Raw genomic sequence first — 20,772 nt, 5'->3', positions numbered from 1 at the left:
TATATGGCATAACCTACTGAAGACAATTAACATAAGAGACTTTAAAAAATAATTAGCAGTGTTGCCATACTATTAATTTGAAATTGTATTATTACTATTGAAAAACCCTTTAATATGCATGCCGAAATGCCACATTGTCTGACGGTTTGCTTCCCCACAGGCTGCAGGGTGAGCCGGTGAACCTGCGGGAGCAGCAGGACGCGGTGGAGTTCTTCATGTCGCTGGTGGAGTCGCTGGACGAGGCGCTCAAGACCCTCGGGCAGGAGCAGCTCATGTCCCGGACCCTCGGCGGATCCTTCTCCGACCAGAAGATTTGCAAGGGCTGCCCGCACAGGTAGCAACACCAAACTGAGATCTCACAAAATATTTCCACAAAACTTGACGATTATATCAAGATACGGCTATTATGGAGGCAAAAATTCAAATGTTTTTTTACCAATTGATTTTCTTATTTTTAAAAAAAAAATTTAACCAAAATTAATACACCCAGTACCAAATATAGGCCAAATAAAGAATTATTTTGAAAATTTAAAAATACAAAAAAACAAATTCAAATGTTTTTTTACCAATCGTGCGATAATTTTTTTTAACCAAAATTATTACACCCAGTACCACATTAAGGCCAAATAATGAATTACTTTGAAAATTTAAATATCCAAAAAAACTTAAATTCAAATAATAATTTAGTAAATAATATATTGTTTCAAAATTATTCACCTTTGCTTTCCACTTTTCCTTTATTTTCAAACTCCACCCCTTGACTAGCCACCCCACCCGATTTGTAGAACAGATGATTATTTATGTTTTAGTTTATATTTAGACCTGAAGATGAAAGAAAGCATAGCTTCCGAAACTAGTCGTTATAATAAAATAAACTCAAATGGTAAAAGACGAGCGTTTTTCTTTTACAATTTTGACAGCATGTGTAATTTTGAATTGGCTGATGTTTCATTACCAAGTATTGTTTGGGCGCAGGTACTGCAAGGAGGAGCCGTTCTCCGTGGTGTCCCTGGACATCCGGAACATGTCCCGCCTCCAGGAGTCCCTCGAGGCGTACGTCCGGGGAGAGCTGCTGGAAGGGGCGGACGCCTACCACTGTGATAAGTGCAATAAGAAGGTAATCCCCCTTTTCCTAGCGTTCTGAAAGTGATCTTGGTGGTTTCAGCGGATATTCTATGAGCCGCTTTATGCTGATTCAGTTGAATAGAGCCCACTCATAATTTGCATGGAGAATATCCTGGATCACGTGGCAAAATTCAAATGGCAGTGGGTATTTCAATTTTCAATTTATTTATTTATAGTTAACATAGTTAACATGTCCGCCTCCATGGTGTAGTGGTAAGCACGCTAGTCTACCATGCTGGAGGTCACGGGTTCGATTCCCAAGAGGGTCAAAATAAACATTAGTGATATTTCAGTCTAATATTTATTTAATATGACCCTGGACTGGTACCTGAAGCGGAAGGCTGATCACCTTTCCTTCGTGTATTTAATGATCAAGATACCACTGCTTCTATACGATGCAGTGCCCTATGCACCATTGTGGTGCGGATAAGGGTTAGAAGAATAGTTAACATACACATTACACAACTTAAATTTAAATTGTACACATTAACGAAAATAGAAAATAAGCAAGAATACTATTGCTAAAGGTGTAGAAGAATCCCGCTTCGGAATACTCCTTCAGACACATGGAACAGATCAATATCCAATGAGATATTGTTCAACATAGCGGTAGCTCTTCCTACAGGCATAACCATCGGCAGGTTGGTCCTGTGTATAGGAATGTGAAACAATCTATGTCGACGCTGTCTTAGGTAACTATCGGGAACATACAGACCAATGCTCCGGATAATTTCAGGATTATCGAACGTACCGCGCAACAATCGATAAAAATGCGTAATCAAATACTCATTCCTTCTAGTCTCTAAACTATTGTAGACAAGCATACCCTGGAGAAACTCGGTCGGGTAGAGCCAAGGATAATAGGGTAGGACATATTGCAAGACAGGACCCCAAGAATTCTACGATGGAGACCTTGGGAGAACAAAAGAGGCGTCGGAAAACCCCAAAAGAGATGGTCCGACGACATAGTCGCTGTGGGGAGTAGAAACTGGCTGCGAGCAGCAACCAACCGGAGGAAATGGAAAGAAGGGGAAGAGGCCTATATCCAGCAGTGGAGGTCAGAGGGCTCATAAAGAAGAAGAAGAAGATGAATTACAGCCTTATTTACAATCTTTGTGATGATTGGTTTGCTTCGTTCATGATCAGTCTCCACCTGTCTCTATCATCCGCTCGTCTTTTTAACTCAGCGTATTCACTACAGAGCATGTCGGAGATAATTTGGTCCACATAGGTTAAGCGGGGTCATCCTCGGTAGTTTGTGCCTTTGCATATGCATTCCGCAATTGTAAGAAACAGACCTGAGTGTCTTATATAATGGCCTATTCATTTGGCTTGCTGTTGTGCTTCTTTATTTAGTAAGCATCTAGACTCCCCAGCCCTGCTTGTTGTACCCTACATGTTCTGACGGATGGATCCCAACATACAACTGTACCACCACATTTCAGGCGCCTCCAGATTAAACCATTGGTTAGGTAAATTATATCTAATGTGACATAAAAAGATGTCAACATAACATAGACTTCAAGTAACCTAAGTTATTGTAAGCAATGATTCATATTAATGGTTAAGGATTCATATTAAACAGTCAAAGCTAGTTCAACCAAACTTATGTGGACATGAGGAAAATATAGTTAATACATATCGCTCACTCCTTTCAAGAACGTCATAAATCGAAAAACTTGATTTTTCATGAGAATGTTTTTAAAGTTTAAAAACATAACACAATGTATTAAAAATAAATATCAAGCCACTTTTTGAACTTTTTACTGTGCAACAGATCTTTTTAGGCAAAACCTGAAGGTTTTTTCTCCATTTGAAAAATATTTAGTTTTTAAAAAATAATAATTAAACAATACCTTTTCTTCAAAATGCAAAAACAACATTTTCTGCCCTGTAGCGGGTAAATATTAAGTTAAAAATATGCCTCTTTTGCTGGGATATAGTACATTTTCAAGGCATTCTGAAAACGTGCACAACTGAAAATTGACGATTTTTTATTTATGACGTTCTTGAAAGGAGTGAGCGATATATCGTAGTCGTACAGGAGAAAGTGACCAACTAACAAAATGTAAAATGTTCAGGAGGGCCAGTTAAGTCTCTTTTGCTTGGTAAGAAAATAAACATCAATGCAGTTAGTCATTTTTAACAAGTCAATGTATTATACTTCCAAGTTTAAAATCATTTTGGGATTTTTTCAGGGCAATATTAATACTAGTAAGATATCAATTAGTCAATAATCACATTTTTGTAAAAAATGCACTTGGTCACATTCTCCTGTATGACTACGATATATTAGTTGCCTCCTTACAACTAATTTTTCTGTTGCAGGTTGTGACTGTAAAGCGATTGTGCCTGAACAAGCTGCCGCCCGTGTTGGGGATACAGCTGAAAAGATTTGAATATGATTTTGACAAAGTCTGTGCCATCAAATTTAACGACTACTTTGAGTTTCCCAGAGAACTCGACGTAGAACCCTACACAGGTTAATAATCCCCTTTTGGTCCCCTGATACTTTATTCATTTTCTAAATCCTACCCACAGAAACATCATCCTGTAACCTTTAGAGACATCATTTTCAACAAATCTATTACTATGAGTATTCTGCCTATGAAATTGAGCCGTGATGTTTAAATACAAACCATTACCACATTAACTCATTAAAAATTCTTTAAAACCAAGTGAATTCGTACCAGATCCCTTGTGCATACTGTAAATTCAATTTAAAATTAAGGGATTTAGATTAAACTTACAGTATGTTAAATCATACTGTAAGTTTAATCTAAATCCCTATGTAAATATAATGCAGATTTTTGGTGCAAACTGTAAATTCAAGCAAGATCCCCTGAGCACCTTATAAATTTGATCAAGATTCCTCGTGCATACTGTCAAATCAATTCGGAGCCCATGTGCATACTGTGAATTTAATCCAGATCTCTTGTGAATACTGTAAATTCAATTTAAATCCCGTGTGCATATTGTAAGTTTAATCAAAATTCCTTGCGCATACTGTAAATTTACTGCAGTTCTTTTGTGCAAACTATAAAGTCAATCAAAATCCCCTGTGCACCTTATAAATTCAATCCAGATACCTCGTGCATACTGTAAAATCAATTCGGAGCCCATGTGCATACTGTGAATTTAATCCAGATCCCTTGTGCATGCTGTAAATTCAATCCAAATCCCATGTGCACATTGTGAATTCAACACCGATCCCACATACATCATATAAAGTCAATTGCAATGCTTTTGATCAATGCCTTATTTCATATTGAAATGATTAATTGGAATGATATGTGGATAATGGTTGTCTCTTTCTAGTATGGGGCTTAGCAAGGGCAGAGGGAGACGCCACATTACTAGAGGGGAGCGGGACGGCCAACAATCCTCCCTGCACGCGCTACTGCCTCTCCGGGATAGTGGTACACTCCGGGCAGGCGTCCGGAGGACACTACTATTCCTATGTCCTGCACAGGTAAGCATCTCACCAAATCACTCACAGAACCACAAGATCCTCGACTTAAGACCCAATATACGATAAATCGCAGCATTTTTTCCTTAAACCCAGGTAGCATTTGACGTAATTGATTTTTTTGCTTAAAATACCGTTTTTGTATTGATGTTTTTCTTAAGAAATAAATGTATGGTAAATATTAAAATCAAACATAGATTTTTAGTCTACTAAATTATATTTTATTATTAAAAACACAAAAATAAAATTTGTAACTATTGTTTCGCTTTGTTATGGCATTTTCAAATTAATGTAAACAAACTCATCAAACTTACTCTAAAAATCACTCTTGATTTTAAAATTTTATAAATAAATTAAAATAAAGTTCTACAAATCTGTAATATAAGTAAACGCAGAATCTATAATATAATTAAATACATGGTTTTGAAAAGCAAATTTTTTATATTAAAGTAAGCAGTAAAAAAAGGATTTTTTTTTTCAATATACATTGTCAAAGAAGTCAAATTCTAATATGTATACAAGCGCGGCCGTTGGCGTTCTGAATTTGAATTTCTCGTCAATGAAAATTCTTTGTTTTTTTTTTTTTCTCGAATTGCAATTATTTTTAATCATAGATTATTTTTTTTTGGGGTCAAGGGATCTTGCATCCCTTATGTCACTGCGACCATATTAGGTCTATTGCGACTTACCTCTGTATTACAGCTCACTGCCAAGACCTACATGAGTCATGTAACTCACGACCTGTCTTGGTGTTAGGAGCTTCACCTTCTCGGAGTCCAGTAGAGGTCCTCCAAGGATGTGACTTTGTTTGTGAGCGAGTGCGTCACTTGATTGGCGTTTCGTTATCCTCCATACAAAATCTGCATACTGGGGAGTCATAAAGTGAGATTTTTGTCAAGTGTTTCCTCAGTCTGCAGTGTCCTGTTAATCATAGATACATATGTTTATTAATTTATTTTCGAAAATTACCCGCGTTTTTGTGTATTATTTAATAAATAAATGCGAGAATTATACAATATTTGCATTCTGTAATGGCTGACCTTTGACCTTTTAGAGATGGCAGCGGCAACAGTCGGTGGCTGAAGTTTGACGATGGCGATGTCTCCGAGTGTGCCATGCAGGACGACGACGAAATGAAGGTGCAGTGCTTTGGCGGAGACTACATGGGAGAGGTGTGTCTACTCACTTTCTTCTCCGTCTTAGTCCTCATTGTCTCGTGTAGAAGCAATGACTCATCTCCGGTTATCCCTTGAATGCGCTGCACGTAGCGCTCCAACCACCTTAACTTGATCGCTCCATCGTTTGGGGATCTTCCTCTCCCTCTCTTCCCCTCCAGGCTACCGATCACAACCAGTAGTTCCGGGCCATCCTCGTTGCCTCGCGCAACGTGTCCAAAGAACTGAAGAATCTGTCGTGTACATACATTGGCCAGAGCTAAGCCGTTCCGGACAAATGGACTCGTTGGTGTGCCATGGAATTTTGAGCATATGCCTCCAACACCACATTTCAAAAGCATTAATTTTTCTCCTACATTTTTTTCTACTCAATTTACCTAAACCAAATGTGAAGGTCCTCACCAAAACATTACATTTCCATTATAAATGATTTTAAGTAATCAGGAATTCTAGCTTGTAAAATTGTTACATTTTGTTGCGACTTAATTAACACATTGTAGTCGGGCGCTTCGAACAATAAACTCTAGCCTATAGCGGGTGTTTTTCGCGATTAGCGCAAAAATATATCGCTTTCTTAAAATTGACACAATTTCTAAACCAAATAATATTTTCGATTGAAATTTGCAAAGATTTCATATATGACATTTGATCATCAAAAATAAATCATAATCATAATTTTTAATTAAGTATTCCGTATTTCACAATTTTAGAAGCATTGTAAACTATAAAATATAGTCTCCCCTTCCGAGGTATCATTCCCTATACAATGCTAATATATTCAAATAATAACATACCAAACAGTAAACAAAACAGTGCGAGCGGTATGAAAAATAGTCCAATACATGAAATGGCTCAAACTAAACTTGAGATTGAGATCGCATAAAAACTCTAGATTTCTGGGGATGCCTTTACAAGCGACACACCAGCCAATCTGGACAAGACATCTCAAATAACGTCAACAGACTATCGCCTAGCATCCAGGTAGCAGATTACCCTTTAACGCGTTTTATTTCACGCTGATAACAAACCCGAATATTGCCGTTTCCCTCCGATAACCGACAGTCGACAAAAACGGCATTTGTCGTGTCCCGCAGTTGACCGACAGTCCGCGAAAAATGGCAAATGCCGTGTCCCGCCGACAACGTGTTAAGATTTCGATAGCATACAGTAAACAGAACAGATTTGGATTTAGATAAATTTTTCTGCAATATTAGAAATAAAAGTTCTAGTTGAGGACCTCCACAAATAAAAGAAGGCCGCTACTAATACAAAGAGCTTGCAATTTCGTCGAATTGTATTGATGGGCGCGTTTGTCCGTGTAGGTGTTTGACCCGATGCTGAAGCGCGTGTCGTACAGACGCCAGAAGCGCTGGTGGAACGCCTACATGCTCTTCTACACCCGGGAGGACAGCCTGCAGGGCTACAGCCTGGAGCACCCCATGTCCTGCCTGTCTGTCAAGTAAGTGCTGCTAACCTGACCTTGCTCAAACTAAAAAATTCAATAATTTTCGCATACATTTCGGACAGGTGTTTTTTACGCCTGCGGACCGCTGGCGTCGGGATTTGATAATTATGTACATTCAGTTAAGGCCTTAACCGGTTAACTGCCAAGAGCGTCTTAAGACGCATAATTTTAATTGGGAAAATTAATTATTTAATTATTTAATTAAAGTATCTGAAAAACATTGAAAAAAAACATTGAAAAAAACTGAAAAAAAAATTTTTAGTTAAAATGAGATTGTGTGATTTTTCAGGGATTCCGGCATGCCCCAGGCGATATGGGAGTGCGTCAAGCGTGGCAACATAGCATTTTCGCACCACCAGAGCCAGTTCTGCACCGAGTACTTCAGCTTCATGAAGAAGCTCTGCTGCATGAGGCTGTGCGTGCCCACCTCGCCCTCCTCCGCCTGGGTGAGTGCCACGGCCTCTCCCGGCTCTGCCATCCCGTGAACATATCGCTCACTCCTTTCAAGAACATCATAAATCAGAAATTGTCAATTTTCAGTTGTGCATGTTTTCGGAATGCCCGGAAAATGTACTATATCCCAGCAAAAGCGGCATATTTTTATATTATTTGCAACAGATATTTTTAGGTAAAACTTGAAGGTTTTTTCTCCATTTGAAAAATATTTAGAATAATTAAACAACACCTTTTCTTCAAAATGCAAAAACAACATTTTCTGCCCTGTAGCGGGTAAATATTAAGTTAAAAATATGCCTCTTTTGCTGGGATATAGTACATTATCTGGGCATTCCGAAAACATGCACAACTGAAAATTGATGATTTTTTATTCATGACATTCTTGAAAGGAGTGAGCAATATAACCCATGTCATTCTTCATATCGCTGCTTCTCTTCTTCTAGGGCACTGAGCAGGAGGAGCTCTCCAAGTTGTGTGTCCAGCTAGCTACCAAATTCCTATTTAATATCGGTTTTCGAACCAAGAAAAATATTCGGGGATCCGCTGGTGACTGGTAATTTATTTTGTTTATTATTATTTTATTTGATAAATATTAAAGTACTGTCAATATTACCATTAGTTTTATACAATACTCATTTTGGAACCATTGTGTCTGCCTCCGTAGTGTAATGGTCAGCACGCTCAGCTATCGTACTGGAGGTCCCGGGTTCTATTCCCAAGGGGGGTAAAATAAATATAAATGATTTTTTCACTGTAATATTTATTCAATACTACCCTGGACTGGTACCTGAAGCGGGGGGCTGATCACCTTTCCTTCATATGTAAACGATCAAGATAACACTGCGTTTGTATGACGCAGTGCCCTATGCACCATTGGGTGCGGATAAGGGTTTTTATTATTTTTATTATGTGTATGAAATATTGTGATAATAAAATATGTTGTATAATTGGTTTAAAATTCCAGGTATGAAATATTGTGCCATCACTTGAGGTGTTCAGCGTCCATCAGGGCGTGGTTTGCGGTCAACGCGATGTTCCAACACTCCCACAGGTAATATCACATTCCCGGATGCACCCTGGAGTATGAAGTCTGGTGACTGCGGTACTAACTCTTCGGTCTTGTCTCTTCCAGGATGTGCGAGTATCTCCTGGTGTGCCCGTCCACGGATGTCCGGATGACCTTTATGAAACTAGTCGTATTCTTAGCGCATTTTGCAATACAAGACCCGCCGGGTAAGTGATGTTCCAATTTCTTCCCGTCCTTGTCTGCACTCAATGCAACTGCCACATGGCGACCCGATCTTTATCATGTTCAATGCGTTTAAAATAAAATTCACTAACTGTCACAAAAAAGTATTAAAAAGAATAACAAATGTATCAGTTATCAAAGAATTTTCAGTGAATTAAATCTCACCATTTTTTATTAATGTTTTACTTTTAGTAAATACCACTATTTCTTAAAATCTACTGTGACACATGTTTCGATGCATTCCGCATCATTTTCAAATACCGTATGTGAAGCTAATTCTAAATTTTGGAGTTGGGTCCTTGGGACGTTGAAGGTTAAAGAGGGGGTAGGAGCTGTTTCTTATTTTTATTTATTTATTTATTTGTATTTACTAAGTAAAACATTAATTAAAAATGGATAGACAAAGTGACTGCCGAACCAATTAATGGAAAGTTAATTAGTGGAAAGGCGCAAGCAGCGGGAGGCTTGGTGCGATACGACACATGCACTGTCTGCGAAATTGTTCATTCAAATGTATGAAGTGGTCGACTCAGTTTTTTGGTTTGATTATTTAAATCAATGCACAAATTTGATGACATTTTATTATTTTCTAGCTTAATACTTTACTGCTATGTATTATTAAACTTTATCTGCACACAACGGTGGACAAGGCACTGCATCTTATTGATGCAATGAATTTTTGGTCATTTATTATATGAAAACAAGGTGATCAGTCCCGCACTTCGATTACCAGTCCAGTGTAATATAAAGATGAAGACTGACCGGAGCATTTCGTCGTAACGTAACGTCGTAACATCGCTTGCGGCGAGCATCAGCGAGCATCCGAAACTATGGATGGAGCGCTCGGCTCGGTGTACTGACAGCCTGAATGCTCGCATCGTAACGTGTTATGTTACGATGAAACGCTCCAGTCAGTCTCCATCTTAAAATAAATATTAGAGTAAAAAATACACTTTCTCTGCGGGCGGATCCGCGCTCATAATGAAGATAAACATCTCTGAACAGAACTGATAACATTTAACCATACTGTATACATCGATATGAGATCAAACGATGCCGCAAAAGTCATGCGTAAAAATAACTTACACGCAATTTACGATGAGTCCACTGAAAAGGTAAAATTACCCTTCCCGCAGATAGTATAAAATTTTTAATTAAATTTATTATTTTAAAAATATATATTTATCTTTATATAAAAAAAATTATATACTTTTATTTAATTAATATTTTTATAAAAATAATTTAAATATGACATATCGCTCACTCCTTTCAAGAACGTCATAAATCAAAAAACTTGATTTTTCAGGAGAACATTTTTAAAGTTTAAAAATATAATACAATGTATTAAAAATAAATATCAAGCCATTTACTGAACTTTTTATTGTGCAACAGATCCTTCTAGATAAAACGTGAAGGTTCTTTCTCCATTTGAAAAATATTTAGTATATTTCAAAAAATAATTCAACAATACCTTTTCTTCAAAATGCAAAAACAACACTTTCTGCCCTGTAGCGGGTAAATATTAAGTTAAAAATATGCCTCTTGCTGGGATATAGTACATTTTCCGGGCATTCCGAAAACATGAACAACTGAAAATTGACAATTTTTTATTTATGACGTTCTTAAAAGGAGTGAGCGATATTTATGTTATATGTTTAACTAATTGTTTATTCATTTGAAGTAAAATAAATTTTAACTCTTTTTCTTTATGACGTAACCTCTAATTTCATTCCAACTTGTTTCTCTTGATTCATTCCTGACACTGGGGTGTTTGCAGTGATAGGGTGCGGGGCGGCGGGCATCCAGGGGCGCTCAAGCCTGTCGGAGCAGCTGCTGGCGGGCGCGGCAGCGCTGGCGGCGGGGCGCGAGGCGGCGGAGCACGCGCGCAACCTGCCGCTGCTCTTCACGCTCTTCCACACCTACGCCATGCTCGGCCCGCACGAGAAGCACCAGCTGGTCAAGGTACGGAGCGCGCCGCCCGATGGCGACATCCACAACCAACTAGCTCGCCTGATTGGCCAAATGGCTAATTCATATTTATTTCCAGCTGAACGTGGTGTACCTGATGGTGGCCATATCCATAGACGAGACCTCGCAGTCGGCGGTCAAGTACCAGTATCCAGAGTTAATTAAATTGCACCAAGTAAGCCTTACTCTTTTTACTGTATATTTATTAAATATTACCCTGGACTGGTACCTGAAGCGGAGGGCTGATCGCCTTTCCTTCGTGTGTTAACGATCAAGATAACACTGCGTTTATATTCTTGCAGTGCCCTATGCACCATTGGGGTGCGGATAAGGGTTCGAATGTACATGAAAAAATTCTGAGGTCATAATTGCGTGAATAAAAAAGTTTAACTGACCTACCACTTACTACTTCAGCCTTCTTGTGTCCAGTATTGAGAAAAGGCCTCCCTGTTAGACTTCCGCAGCTCACTGACCGCCTTTCCTATAATATCGGTGCCCTATTTGCGCAGGTGGTGTCCCTTCTAGTCAGATGCTGCGACGTGAGCGCGCGCTGCCAGTCCTCGGAGCCGAGCGGCGCGGTGCTGCCTAACCCGTACTGCGAGCCCTGCCCGGGGGCCCTGCGGCCCCTCCTGCCCCACCAGTGTGGGGACATACTGTACAACAAGAACAAGTGCGTGCCCCGTACCCTTCAGTCTTCCTCACCATCCCCGTGTCAGGCACTTAAACCAAGAAACTACCAGTTACTAGCTCCGTCAGGCCCGCGGACATACTCAATATTTAACCACTTGATGCTTTTGAACAAGCTAAATTGAATATTTAACCACTTAATGCTTTTGAACAAGCAGTGTTAAAAAAAAGTTAAAATATATAGGTTAAATCAGGGGTTCTCAAAGTGTGCTCCGCGGCGCCCTGGTGCGCCGTAGAAAGTCAAGAGGGGCGCCGTGAGTCGATCCTCTATCATTATCCGAAACCACAAATATTCTAGGGTACCTATAAAGCAACAATTTCAATTTTGAGAGCTAGCATCTTTCTACCCAACTATTGCACTATTATTGTAGGTACCTATTTCTTTGGACTATAATATATACATATACATACGTATATAGTCACATTATCTATTCCAAATATCTTACTAAAGTAGGGCACCGTGACAAAGTACTAAACTACGTTCTGAAAAATAGAAAAATTAATGAAAAATAATTTGTCTCGTGACACACCGCTTCTGGAACACTGAGATAAACAACTGAATTGAGCTTGCCAGTTGCCACTTGACGCTTTTTATTGTAAATTCCTGGACAAATGACCAAATTTTGATTTCCTAAATTAAACCCTGAAAAGAGCAACAGGTTGTTGCCGAAACTAGTTGGTTAATAAAAATGTGAGTGGATCAAAACACAAAGTCTTTTTATTTCTCAAAATAATATATCAATATTATCCACAAAGTTAATGCTTTCAATATTCAAAACCAAATTTTATGTTTGTTTTATTGTTTTTTTTTTTAAACTTGTTTGCAGTTACGTGAAAAAGCTGATTGAGGAGAGCAACGGTTGCGAGGAGGCGGTGAAGCTGGTGCAGTTCCTGGCGTGGGAGAACCCGCTGTGGTCCAAGGTGGCCCTCTCGGAGCTGCTGTGGCAGATGGCCTACGCCTACTGCCACGACCTGCGCCACCACGTGGACCTGCTGCTGGCGCTGCTGCTGGTCGAGGACTCGTGGCAGACGCACCGCATCCACAACGCCATCAAGGGTAACTTGAGAAACACATTAACCCATTGCACCGCTAATAAAGATGACATAACTTGTTCATACAACACACTTTTTAATTTTAACACATTTTTTTTATTACAACAACATTAAGACTAAATTACACACAAAATAAAATTTGTAAAACATAAAAGCATAATTTGTTTCTTGTTTGTGAGCCAGATCATTATGGCTCATCCCAGAGAAGAAATCTTCTGGATAGAAAAAACGCCGAGGTGATGGATGATGAATGAATGTGGAACAGGCGAAGTTTATTTGCAAAGATAGATTGTAATGGCGTTCTATTCTCTCTGCCCACCCCTGCGAAGAAGCGGCGTGATTATTTATTGAATTGGCGTTTAATTTGTAGAACTCCATTTTAATTTATGTATTAATTTTAAATCAAACACAGATTTTTTGAGTCTACTAAGTTGTATTTTATTAACAAAACACATAAAAAATTATATAACAATTGTATTAAGCTTTAAAATATTAATTCTCTAAAATATGGCCATGTCAATAAATTCTTCCTTTCCCAGAAAATAAATATAAGGGTACATACCTACATCCCCCATTAGCTACTGTTGTCTCCCATAAATTATTGCTGCACGTGTTAAAACTGTCACTTAGAATTGTATAGCTACATAAGGACCGTAGTCCATTTGAACTTCACATTCGTTTGATAATGCCTAACAAGGCGAAACAATTGTCACAGTATAATTTTTTATGTGTTTTTTGTTAATAAAATACAACTTAGTAGACTCAAAAAATCTGTGTTTGATTTAAAATTAATACATAAAAAGCGGCGTGATTAATGGATAATGTCTATCTCAGCCTTGCATTCTTTCCTTATTTCACCATTCGAACACCAATCACACATCGTCTCGCCTCACATTTCGACCGCATTCTGTCTGTTTTCACATTTATCTGTCTCTTGTCCCAGGGGACGACCGCGACGGCCTCCTGGACAACGTGGGGCGGACGCGCGGGCAGTACCAGAAGCGCGCGTACCAGTGCATCAAGCTGCTGGTGGCCGTGTTCACGCGCAGCCCGCGCGCCATGCACGTGCTGCGCGACCACCGCGACCTGCGCAAGAGGTGGAACGCTGCCGTGGCCTGGCTCCAGGACGAGCTAGAGAGGGTAAACTAACACCAGTCATACCTGACGTCGACTGTGGATAATTTCTGGTCCGTTGTTGTTCTGCTCGCGCTGGTGGCTTCGTCACATATCTCTCACTCTTTTCAACAACGTCATATATCAAAAATCGTCAATTTTCTGTTATGCATGTTTTCAGAATGCCCAGAAAATGTACTATATCCCAGCAAAAGCGGCATATTTTTAACTTAATATTTCCCCTTTACAGGGCAGAAAGTGTTGTTTTTGTATTTTGAAAAAAAGGTGTAAAAATTTTTTATATGGAGAAAAAACATTCGAGTTTTACCTAAAAAGATCAGTTGCACAGTAAAAATTCTATAAGTGGCTTGATATTTATTTTTAATACTACGTGTTATATTTTTAAACTGTAAAAACGTTCTCCTGAAAAATCAAATTTTTTGATTTATGACATTCTTGAAAGGAGTGAGCGATATGTCAAGATTGCAGACTATCAGGATTGCCTTTTAAAAATATGTTCCACTCTTCCAGACTGGTTTTTTAACCTAACCTAACGCCAGTGTCTCTAAACATGACTGGTCATATCTGATGCTAATGACTTTTCTGTGCATAATTTCTGGTCCATTGTTGCTCGCGCTGGTGGCTTCGTCACATTTGTCAAGATTGCTATCGAGATTGCCTTCTAAAAATATGTCCCGCTCTTCCAGTTTTTTTTTAATCTATTATATCGCAAGTATCTCCAAACACCAGACAAACCTGATACTAATCACTTAACTGTGGATAATTTCTGGCCCATTGTTCCTCTGAGCATTTTCTGCAAATATCTTTGCACCGTTCCGTGTCTGTCTCTGCTGTGCTGGTCGGGGTTGTAGAGGCATCTGTGTACTGACTAATCTTGTGTCGGAATCGAATCTAGCTGACTGACTGAACCAACTAACTACCCATCCTTTTTACTGCCTGCACAGGGGTACTTCTAGAAAATTTGGTGGTGGTTTTATTACATTGGCAGTGACAGGGATATTAAAATCTTTTAAATGCAAATTCACAGTAAAATCGGGATTTAATTTTCACATTTTTTTTTTTAAATTTTGCAAATTAGTTCATTAAAAAAAGGAATTTGATTTGACATTCCCTTGGCATGCGTTTAAAGAATGTTTTTGTCTAAACAGCAGAGATACGGGCCGCGCGCGTACAACTACAGCACCTGGTCCCCGCCGGGCACTTCCAACGACTCCTCCGGGGGCTACCTGCTCGAGAGGAGCAACTCTGCCAGGAAAACGCTGGAAAGGTAAATATCACTCGCAGACTAGGGGAAATATCACTCGCAAACTAGGGGAAATATCACTTGCAGACTAGGGGAAATATCACTCGCAGACTAGGGGAAATATCACTCGCAGACTAGGGGAAATATTACTCGCAGACTAAGGGAAATATCATTCACAAAACTAGATAAATATCGAGTTGATAACCTTTTGGTAGCCAATGTAGTGGTTACGGCATCTGGCTGCCATGCTGATATTTATTTAATATTACCCTAGATTGGTACCTCCCTGATTTGTCTGCCTCCGTAGTGTGATGGTCAGCACGCTCGGCTACCGTTCTGGAGGTCCCGGGTTCGATTCCAAGAGGGGGGTCTAATAAATATTAGTGATTTTTTCACTCTAATATTTATTCAATATTACTCTGTGCTGGTACATGCTGATGCAGTGCCCTATGCACCATTGAGGTACAGATAAGGGTTCGAATGAAATGAGATTGGTACCTGAAATGCAGGACTACTACTGACCTTGCCTTCATATAATTAACGATCAATATAATATTGCACCAATTCTAAACAGTGCCCTATGCACTATCGGCGCATGAGGGTAAAAAGAACTTGTTAGCCAAACTGCACAAAATATGTACGGAATTAATGTATTTTTAATTTCTATTTCAATTAGTAATTGGACATTATTTAATGTGAATTTCTCAGGGCATACCAGTTGTGTCCGGAGGATGAAGACGACGACGCGTCGTGCAGCGACCGCGAGGCGGAGTCGGGTGGAGACGACCCTCCCCAAGGCTACGTCCTGCCGGACGACGAGCCGGGCCCCTCGGGGCTGCCCCGCTCCAGCCCGGTGCCGCGGGACCCCCCTCTTGTCTCGGCGGACCCTGCTCCCATCCCAGCCGACCCTACTCCGGTCCCGGCGGACCCGCACCCAGTCCCGGTGGACCCCGCTCCCGTCCCGGTGGACTCGCCGCCAGTCCCGGTGGACCCTGTCGGGGAGCCGGTGGAGATGGTGGTCAGGGTCGGGCGGGCCGGGGAAGCGGACGAGAAGTGGTACGTGGTCGCCGAGAAGGAGTCGGAGATGGCCCCCCCGGTGGTCAGCCGGCCGGTTGGCCCCGTCGAAGTAAGTCTTTTATTGTCATTTGTTTCATTTTTAATTAATAGAGTTTTACAAATTAAACGCCAAATCTATAAATATTTTACTATATCATTAAAAATATGTCATCACAAACATTGAATTCCGCATCATTTGGTGTTTGAAAATTTACATACATATGTACACATACGGTGTTTGAAAATGATGCGAAACTCTCACAGAGGGCAACAGGTTGTTGCCAAAACTAGTTGGTTAGTAAAAATGTGAGTGGATCAGAACACAAAGTATTTTTTATTTCTCAAAATAATATAGTAATTGTTTATGTTAGTTTAATATTAAAAGTATACACACACGCACTATGATTTAAAAAAATTAAAAATCATCAGAATTCACACTAAAATCACTGTCATCAGATTCGACAGTGACGGCAACTCGGGCAACCCTGAGCGCCATTAGTTGTTCCGACCACAAAGCTATCTTTAATTTACGTTTAAAGTGGTAAAAACAAATTCTGTTTCAATTCTAAGCATGCAAAGATATTCTCAATAGATGTCACTATGCGTTCAATATATTTGTACTTTTTAAATAATTGATTTTCTTTAGTAAAAGCCCATATAAAACGGCGCGTCTTAAGACGTAATTTTTGTATGAGCGGCGCTCCGCTCGCAGAAAATTATGCGTCTTAAGAGCCTTTTGGCAGTTAACTGGTTAATATTCAAATTGTTTATAGTAGACACTGATTACATGTTCACTTTCAGGTAATTGTGCCGATAACTTTAGAAGAGGACCTCATAGGCTGAACTGGAGATTGTTGAACAAACTACTTCGCAGTTTTTTTGTTATATGAATATATATACATATATATATATATATATATATATATATATATATATATATATATATATATATATATATATATATATATATAGAACCAGTGAGATATTTATGTATTGTAACACTTATATTATTATACGCGCAAGTACCACTTTTTATTATAGGCATCGTCGACACAGCAAAGCGCGCTTTTTACCATAGCAAAGTGTACAGTTTTATATATTTAGCTAAGAGAAGAATAGGTAACTGTTTGTTGTTCTGCCCGTTTGTTGTATTATCGTATGTTTGTATGATATTACAAAAAAAAAACATTACGTTTCGAGTGTTCTAATCTAAGGTGTTGATTTTGTTTTTAATTGCAAAAATTGCTTTTTTTACAATTTTATAATGAAATACCTAAAACTTTATTATAAATTACATATATCTATATATATCTATAAATATATATATATATATATATATATATATATATATATATATATATATATATATATATATATATATATATATATATATATATATATATATATATATATATATATATATATATATATATATATATATATATATATATATATATATATATATATATATATATATATATATATATATATATATATATATATATATATATATATATATATATATATATATATATATATATATATATATATATATATATATATATATATATATATATATATATATATATATATATATATATATATATATATATATATATATATATATATATATATATATATATATATATATATATATATATATATATATATATATATATATATATATATATATATATATATATATATATATATATATATATATATATATATATATATATATATATATATATATATATATATATATATATATATATATATATATATATATATATATATATATATATATATATATATATATATATATATATATATATATATATATATATATATATATATATATATATATATATATATATATATATACATATATATATATATATATATATTTATATATATATATATATATATATATATATATATATATATATATATATATTTATATATATATATATATATATATATATATATATATATATATACATATATATATACATATATATATATATATATTACGTCGCTCTTTTTCGCTTTGTATAAAAAATCAACTGTTTACGATTTAGTCTTTCTACTCTTACATAATACCTTATGACAATTCTTAGTGATAGCAGGATCCTCCTTGTAGTATTCCAGTTTGATACACATAGTTTATGATTCGTTTTTATCTTGAATATCCACTACGGTATCGTGCATCTAGCGCTTCCGCAACTTTCCATATTATGCGCGCATTTGTATCTGAATTGCGGACAAATTCTGCTCACATTTTGGTGTATTGTCTAGCAAGTACAAGAAACATTTAAAAAATGATATTTTATTACACTGTGCGTTAGACGAGACGCATACATCGTTCTCGTATTCATTCCACTAGGGATTGTCTCGGAAAATGTGCGCAGTATACGTAAATCGCTACGGTTGTACGACGTGGAATGCGTTGCGCTTCTGCTAGTAGAAATCGCAGACCGTTACTTTTTTACAATTGTAGTGGATATATAATTTATTATATATATTTTTTTGTATATTGGAATAGATAATTATGTATTTAAAAAACAAAGCAATATTGTATAAAAAAATCAATTTATGTTTTGAAAAAAGTGATGCGTTTTTAACATCATTTTTTTCTTCTTGATGTTTTATGTCTTATGAATTAAACTCGGATGATTCTTTAGTTGATTTTTGTAAAATTAGCACATGTTTCTGATGACTTGACTTCGTCATCCAGGTATCATTCACACAATATAAGGTTGTTAAATAAAATCATGTATAAAAAAATCACAATTAAATCAATACAGATAGGGGCTGTATGATTCCCAATTGCAAAAAATCAAGATTATTTTTAAAATCGGTTTGGGGTTTGTGATGTATTTTTTCATAATCACCTCTTTCCCTCTCCTCTACCTGCAAGCAAGCGTCCATAATAGACGCTTTACGGGTCATGGCTTTTAGAGATACATTTGTTATTATTATTGAAATACCCGCCATTGCGAAATAAATCCAAATGACGCATGGTGGGACGTCTGGCTGCACGACTTACTTACTGGTTAATATGCACGCATGTTCTTCATACTCTAATGTCACCGCAGAATTTGCAAGCCTCGTTCCGAGCATTTTGTACTGGGAGCGGGACCTGACTTCTGCAATAATTTTGACAGTACGAATTATGCAATATGCTGGCATCATATCGAAATACTGTATTTCGATGAGCTTATTTTGCGAATAAAAATAAAGGCGGATATTATTTTTCATTTTTATACATACGAAGATAATGTAATAATATAATAATCATTGTATGTATTGGTGAGATGAAAAGCTTCTTTTCATCTCGCCAATAGATGCCTCTAGTAAAGTTCTAGTTATTCAAGAACAATGTTTAAAAATTGGTTCATATATATATAGAACTTCCAAGAATTTGAACAGTGTGGTTTTCAATCATGGGTAGAATTGGCGAATGTTACACGTGTGTAAAGTGATCGCTTAAACCAGCCTATGACGGTCGTCAGCCCCGTAAATGCCCAGACCTCCATATTCTTCTTCATCTTTGATGAGATGTCAAAAAATAATAAAATGTATACAAGTATATAAAATCTGATATTCTACCCAAACGAGAATAATATCACTTGAAGCAATTTCCGCAGCTGAAAATAATTGTGTTTTTTTTTTTATGTTTATTTAATTCTCATTTTAAAAATAGGAAGAAAAAAAACCTTAGTATTTATAACAGGCAGTATTATTTGTTATAACATTGCCTCGTGATAGGTGGTTTTTTGTTTTTAACCTTATGCGTTGATTTTGGACTCGGTTATGACTGCAAAATGGTTATGGTTACTAAATGTCGGTTGTAGTGCAATTTCTTTATTATATTTATTTCTCCCTGACATTGTGTGGACGGATCAAACAATTTGAAAGAAGTTGAATCACTCTCCCGTCAAGAAATTGTTACTGCAGTGAAAGCTTCTTAATCCGAAAAATGATTAATTTATACCAGTATTAACGCCCGCCCCCTTGTGGGCGTTCTTGAAAACTTTTACAGGGCATAGAAAGCCCAAAGAGACAGATAAAAGTGCACAGAAGTAATATATATTTTTTTATTCCTTCCCCCTTTCTATGATGGGACATTCTGGGGATTCTACTTTCTCCTTTGACAAGAAATTTTGATAGGGGGGGGCGCCAGACTAAAAGCGTTTGGGAACCTGTGGCTTATATTATAAATAAAACACTTGTTTTTTACCACTTGAGTATTTTTATTTTGTTACTAGTTTCAGAAGCTACAGATACTTTCATGGACAGGTTTAAAAATAAACTTTTTCTTTAATATATTTTGTATTTAAACCTGTAAATGGAAGCATCTGTAGCTTCTGAAATCAGTCATAACAAAATATAATACTCAAGTGGTAAAAATAAGTGTTTTATTTATTATTAAATCATGTCGTACCACAAAGCGAATGCCAAAACAGTAAATAACGTGATTCATTTGTTTTAATTTCGGTCATTATTCAAAATTTTAATAGAATCACAAGAAAGTAGGTATTCATTCACCCCTTTTGTTATTTTGACAAGAAAACATACAAATTACTTTCAATACATTCATATTCTTCTTATCATCCTTATTCGTATATCTTTACCAATTGAATGCAAGGTGATCAGTCCTTCTCCATCATGATCAGCTTCTTGAAACAG

General features: G+C 37.0%; 1 protein-coding gene across 1 annotated transcript in view; it reads left to right on the top strand.

Moving 5' to 3' along the window:
• LOC148304831 (ubiquitinyl hydrolase FAF-like) overlaps positions 1 to 17,019 on the top strand; it is a 63,685-nt gene extending 46,666 nt beyond the window's left edge. The window contains exons 35-52 of the mRNA XM_088267686.1: positions 161 to 334; positions 976 to 1,117; positions 3,454 to 3,607; positions 4,444 to 4,597; positions 5,649 to 5,766; positions 7,092 to 7,228; positions 7,524 to 7,680; positions 8,134 to 8,243; positions 8,655 to 8,741; positions 8,823 to 8,923; positions 10,717 to 10,901; positions 10,987 to 11,082; positions 11,417 to 11,577; positions 12,422 to 12,651; positions 13,591 to 13,787; positions 14,930 to 15,048; positions 15,733 to 16,150; positions 16,882 to 17,019. Of these exons, the coding sequence (XP_088123812.1) occupies positions 161 to 334; positions 976 to 1,117; positions 3,454 to 3,607; positions 4,444 to 4,597; positions 5,649 to 5,766; positions 7,092 to 7,228; positions 7,524 to 7,680; positions 8,134 to 8,243; positions 8,655 to 8,741; positions 8,823 to 8,923; positions 10,717 to 10,901; positions 10,987 to 11,082; positions 11,417 to 11,577; positions 12,422 to 12,651; positions 13,591 to 13,787; positions 14,930 to 15,048; positions 15,733 to 16,150; positions 16,882 to 16,923 (2,782 nt within the window). The 3' untranslated portion in view covers positions 16,924 to 17,019. The remainder of the gene's footprint in view (positions 1 to 160; positions 335 to 975; positions 1,118 to 3,453; positions 3,608 to 4,443; positions 4,598 to 5,648; positions 5,767 to 7,091; positions 7,229 to 7,523; positions 7,681 to 8,133; positions 8,244 to 8,654; positions 8,742 to 8,822; positions 8,924 to 10,716; positions 10,902 to 10,986; positions 11,083 to 11,416; positions 11,578 to 12,421; positions 12,652 to 13,590; positions 13,788 to 14,929; positions 15,049 to 15,732; positions 16,151 to 16,881) is intronic.
• Positions 17,020 to 20,772: the final 3,753 nt, after the last annotated feature.

The sequence above is a fragment of the Brachycentrus maculatus genome, unplaced genomic scaffold (genome assembly GCF_059751285.1).
Source record: "Brachycentrus maculatus isolate JH-2025_06_01 unplaced genomic scaffold, ASM5975128v1 h1tg000303l, whole genome shotgun sequence".
Lineage (NCBI taxonomy): Eukaryota > Metazoa > Arthropoda > Insecta > Trichoptera > Brachycentridae > Brachycentrus > Brachycentrus maculatus.
The sequence above is the reverse complement of the archived record's forward strand: the minus strand, read 5'-3'. Positions and strand labels throughout refer to the sequence as shown.